Here is a 5,715-nt window from a genome sequence, read left to right on the forward strand (position 1 = left end):
TTCCACATCATGTCTGAAATTCATCCAGCAGGTAAGGCATAAACAAGGTGTTCCTCTTGCTTACTGTAGCTTGGGAATCAGCCAAAGAATTGCAGACAATTTTAATTGATTCACAGTTTGCAGGCCTGACTTATCAGGAGTATCTTTGTTTTCATTCTAAGGTTGTATGTGATGGGAAATACTGTAAAATACATCTTTAGAGACTGTAGATGTGGGTTAAGCTGGAACTCTCAGGTACTGAATTGACTGACAGATGTAAGGGGTCATGGTTCATACCAACAATCCAAAGTATTCAACAAGAAGCTTTTGTCTCCTCATTCTCTTTTTCAAAATAGGCAATACAGTATTTATATGACCGGGTTCCAAAATTCAGTTTATTCAGCACATGCAGCACACCCTCCAGAAATACTTTCTTAAATGAGGCAGATGAATAGTAAAATATGATTGGATCCACAAATGCATTAAAAGTGCTGAGGAGCAGAGTGTAGATCCTCCATGTCGGACTGTCACCCTCAATAAAGCCCACCACATGTGATACGTTATAGGGCATGAAGCAAATTATGAAGTTGATGAGAGTGGCCACCACCAGCCCAATGGCCCTCAGTTTTCTTTTCCTCTGTATTCGAGACTGAGACATGATGATCTTGATAAAGTTTCCATAACAGAAGACAGTGATCACAAACGGGATGCAAAAGAGCAGAAGACACATCTCCAGGCGCACAGGCAGAAGAATGGCCAACTGGGGTGGTGAGAATTCACTATAACACATTTTTGTATAGTTTCCCGTCACATTGCTAGACACAACACGTTCTACAATGTAGACAATAGTGCAGTGCACTGTTGCCAAGCACCAAATGAATACACTGGCCACCACGAAGTAGATCCGTTTTCGTAGCAACTTGTACTTAATCGGAAAAGCAATAGCCAGATATCTCTCCACGCTTATGGCCATGAGGAAGAGCGAGGTGATGTAAATGCTGCTGAAGTGCATATAATTGGTCAAAGGGCAAAAGACATAGGGCATAGTCCATTTCATGCCAGACGCTGCTTCCACCATACGGAATGGGAGAAACATCAGAAGAAGCAAATCGGAGATGGTCAAGTTGATCAGCAGAATGTCCACGGGGACAAGATTTTGATGACATTTTTTAATAAGTGTCCCAAGGGCTATTATGTTCAGAGGAAGCCCTGTTATAAAAATAACGATGTACACAAACAAAAAGAGATACTCTGATCCTTGGAAATCAGTCATGATTCACTGACTTCATCCCAGTGATATCGGCAGTGTGGAAATACAGCAGGTTTCTTTTGGCTTCTTCATACACTTGAGGCTTTTTGAATGCTCTGAAAAAAATGCTAAAACATAAAAGAACATATTAGTGGTAACAAGTTGTAGGTAGAAAATTTGTTTCATACAGAGGTGAATTTGACACCACATCAAAATCACAAAGTCTGGCGTATGTCATTACAATGTTGCATTAGGAGAAACTTGGATAACCAACAGTGGGAATTGTGATGCCAGAACCATATTCCTTGCATTCAGACTCATAGTGGCAGAATGAGACAAGGCCCTGAAATGGTTGGGAGACATCTGCATTCCTTGCCACCATGCCCCATTACATCCCCAAATGCTCCCTGTGTCTTCGGACAGTTTCAGATCAGAGAGGATGGCTGTGACTCTACCCAACTTGCACAGATCTCCCCCCTCACACACAGATTCTGCATTGCTCAGATCCGCTCACACATATCTCCCACTAGCACAGAAGATCCCCCCTAGCACAAAAGATTTCTCCCCTACACACCAGATCTCCCCCTAGCAGTGGACCCCCCTCACCTTTTTCTCTTCAGTGCTGCTGCTGAGCTCCGATGCCTGAGTACTTCCTGGACTGGTCCCTTGATCATCAGAGGTGTCCATCAGAGCTCGAGGCTTGCCCCCTCGCAGTGAGGCATGCTTCCATTAGCTTGTTTTCAATGTATTTTTTGTTGCTGCTTTGTGGCCCAGCCCCCAGCTCCAGGCAGTGTCTGAGCTATCAGATGTGAGGCTGAGCTCTTTACTGCCTCTTCTCTCCCTATATTTCCAGGGGGTGCTGCAATTTTTTTCAGTTTTGCCTATATAAAAACTGATCCGAATAATACAATACAGTTTCTAAGTTTATTTTTACAGTCAAAACTCTGCAGTCTGACAGGGAGTATGATAGGGGAGGCTCTGCCTCCTCAGCCTACCCTGACTGCACGCCCCTGACTGAACAGTAATATGTAATAAAGAATACATTTCATAAGCCATATTCAATTTCTTAATATGCTACCATATAAATTATTGATCATTATATTGTATTGCATTTATGACTAACGTACAGTACTAGTCTAACATACCCTCTACCACTTCCCTTATCTATGGACTGGACAAGGCAAACATCAGTTTATCTCCAGGAAAATGAACAATGATATATATTCAGTGATGTAGAAGATGAAGAGGAGCTTTAATTAAAATCCAATACCAAATGAAACCTACACAAACATATAACCAAAGCACTAATTAGATAAAGAATAATATAAGATAATGCAAATGATATATTAAATTATACAATGTACTATACAGTATAATAGGATACTGCAATTAGAAGAGTCAAATTAAAGTGCCCGAGCCCCAGCGAGCGACGGCAGCTCTTTCGCTCTGCGGCTCACTACAAGACGGGGCGGCTGTCGATGTTGATTGATAGCTCTCCCCGTTTTGTAGGCGGGGAAGGGGGGTGGCTGCACAAACGCAGACGTTCCCTTAGGAATGCCTGCCGTTTGTGGGCGGCCCTACACTCGTGATGTCAGTAGTGGACTTCCTGCTCTATTAGAGCAGGAAGTCCACTCAGGCTTGCGGGAGCCGAGACCCTCCCGCAGGGTCTCGCCGCAAGCCCGATGGTCACGAGAATCGCGACCATCACCAGGCCGCTCGCACTAGCTGTGGGTGGTCACCCACAGCTTTGCGAGCGGCCTGGAGGCCGAAACCAAAAGAAAAAAAAACGCCCTGATTCAGAGCCAGAGTCTCAGTGACTTACAGTTATTTGATATCTATAAAATAGTTTTCTTTTATATGTCTGCTTTAAACTTCTATTTACTCATAACAAAACAGACAAAAAACAATAATTTTAATGTACTGTTTATATTGGTTTTAGGCTACAGTATATTGTGATCTAAAGGGAGAAGTATATTTACTATAGGTCGAATTTGGTCAATTTTGTTTTTTTGTTTTATTTATAGTTGATTTTCTTTAGTTGAAGTAAAAGCAACTATAAAATAGACTATAAAACCGAATCCCGTCCAAAAGTCGAATATTGATCAAACATCGATACTTTTACATAGATGACTACAGGATCCCCAGATTTACTATCAGTTGGTTTTAAAAACGGACAAAAATCGTACTAAAAACCGACTGATAAATCAAGCAAACAATAGGCCTGATTGTGCGGTAATTGTTTAAAGAAGACATTTTATTGTTCTTTACAGTGGGATTACAGGTCCCAGCAAGCCTGCCCTGTGCCATGTGTACCACCATAAGTGCCAGCAGGGCAGTGGCACCTGTATCCCCAATATGAAAAGAATATTAAAAAGCACAGTACACAGTTACTGAATATGTTAACCCTTTGTTTCAAATTCACTTGCTAATTCACGCACACTAATAGGGGTATTCAATTTGGAGCGAAAATTTCCGCATCCATTTTCGCCGATTTCAATTATCCCCGTATTCAATTTCAAAGACTTTTCGCAGGTTCGAAAAGTCTTTGAAAAAAACGGGGATAACTTTTCACCACTGAATAGGTGGCGAAAAAAGTGCAGAATTGGGGTTTAGGGGTGCAGGCTTAAAAAAAAGTCTGCACCCCTGGGAATGACATTTAAAAAATAACTATGTCAAAAAAAGTTTTTAAAAAAATAGGGACACCCCAAAAAATTAATTTAAAAATTTGGGGTGAAAAAAAAAAAAAAGGAAAAAAAGGGTTTAAAAATAGGGAAATAGGTTCAGGGCTATTCTGCAAGTATGCGGCAGGTGTTTTCTAGAATAGATTATTAGCGGCAAGTGCATTTTTGCACAATTTAAAGAAAAACACTTTAGGGACTTAAAAATATGCTAGTACCCATTTTCATGTACCCCAAATTTGATGGGACCACTTAAAAAAAATAACCTAAGTGCTCTTCTGCATCACTTCTTCAATGTCGGAAAAAAACCACCTGCTGCGGCTATTTAAAACCCCGACTTTCATTTGCAGGCTAAAACGGGGGTACCCATAGTGATCCCCCATATTTTGACAGCTTTAGGGGGGTCCTACAATTTATTCCAGGTAAATCCCGTTTTTTTCGCAGATCCTATTTCACCGGCTCCCGTTTTCACAGCTTTTTAATTGAATACGGGGATAAAGCGGGCGCGCGCCAGATACTTTATCCCAGGAAAATCAGCGATGTGGAGCGAAAAGTCCAGCACGGACTTTTCGCTCCAAATTGAATACCCCTGTAACACTCAAACTACATACTTACCTTCTCCCTGACGGAGTTCGGTCCCCTTCTATAGGTAAGAGTCCAAGGTCTTCTGAAAATAAAAACATGAACATCGTGATCCCAAATGGACAAATAATCATTGTACTTCTTTCTTTAAACCATTACCCCTGCACCCACCGCCTCCATGGATGCAGGGAAGAGCACTGGGCTTTCAGCCCAGGGCGTGTTGATCCTTGGGAATGGGGACCCTAATTTATTTTGTGGTCCCCACTTTCCAAGGATTACCAACCCTGGGCTGACCAGTTTGGGGCTGGTTAAATCTTTGGCAGGGGGCCACATGCTGTCTGTCCCCCTGCTATGGAATTACCTCCCCTGCTGGTTATAGGAAAATAGGGGGATCCCCATGCCAGTTTTCTGCCTAAATGTTCCTGTCCCAGAACAGGGTCAGAGGTCCAGGGCTCTTTATGCTTTTGGGGAGAGACCCCATGCAATTTTTTTTCTTTTTTTAACTATTACATTGCTTTTAACCCTAATCATAGTGATCTGTGGAGAGCTTATCCCAAACACGACAGTCTCATGCAAGTCTATTGTTTGAGTAATTTATCAGTCAGTGTTTAATATGATTTTAGTAAAGCCGGGGATCCTGTAGTCGTCTTTGTAAAAGTATCGATATTTGGTCGATATTCGGTTTTGGTCAGGACTCAGCTTTATAGTTTATTTTATAGTCAGTTTTGCCTTTAGTAGATCTTAGATTTTCAATAACTAATGAAAAACCCCAAAGTGACCAAAATCGACCTTTAGTAAATATGCCTCAAAGTGCACAAAGCAACCAATCGACTTCTACAGTAGCTAACGATTATCTCGCACAGTCTATAAAATGACAGGAGCTGTTTGGTTGTCATGAGCAACTTCTCCAATGTATCTCTCTCTCAGAAGTGTGATATAGATGTGTCCTCATTCACCGCGCGTTTTCGCACCATATGGCGCAAGTTGCTTAGGCGTTCCGCCACGGTAGCAATTCCTACTTTTTTCAAAATTTTGGCTGATACTCACATGGCAGCCTCATATGAAGTTGTACATAGTGTACCAGGCACACTAGATTAGTACTTTTATTGTTAGAAATTGGTATAAAGTGTCAGATGAAGTATAACAATGCATAACGCGAGACATAGGACGGTCGTTCGCATCAGGGGCAGCCAGGGGCGCAGAGAGGGGGAGGGGAGCGGGTACAGT

At 41.9% G+C, this 5,715-nt stretch overlaps 1 protein-coding gene across 1 annotated transcript; it reads right to left on the reverse strand.

The window, feature by feature from the left end:
• Nucleotides 1-292: 292 nt before the first annotated feature.
• On the reverse strand, nucleotides 293-1,252 carry LOC148509071 (free fatty acid receptor 3-like). Its single transcript, XM_088443613.1, has one exon. The coding sequence runs from the start codon at nucleotides 1,250-1,252 to the stop codon at nucleotides 293-295; it is 960 nt and encodes a 319-aa protein (XP_088299739.1).
• Nucleotides 1,253-5,715: the final 4,463 nt, after the last annotated feature.

The sequence above is a fragment of the Taudactylus pleione genome, unplaced genomic scaffold (assembly GCF_031769625.1).
Source record: "Taudactylus pleione unplaced genomic scaffold, aTauple2 ptg000332l, whole genome shotgun sequence".
Taxonomy (NCBI): domain Eukaryota; kingdom Metazoa; phylum Chordata; class Amphibia; order Anura; family Myobatrachidae; genus Taudactylus; species Taudactylus pleione.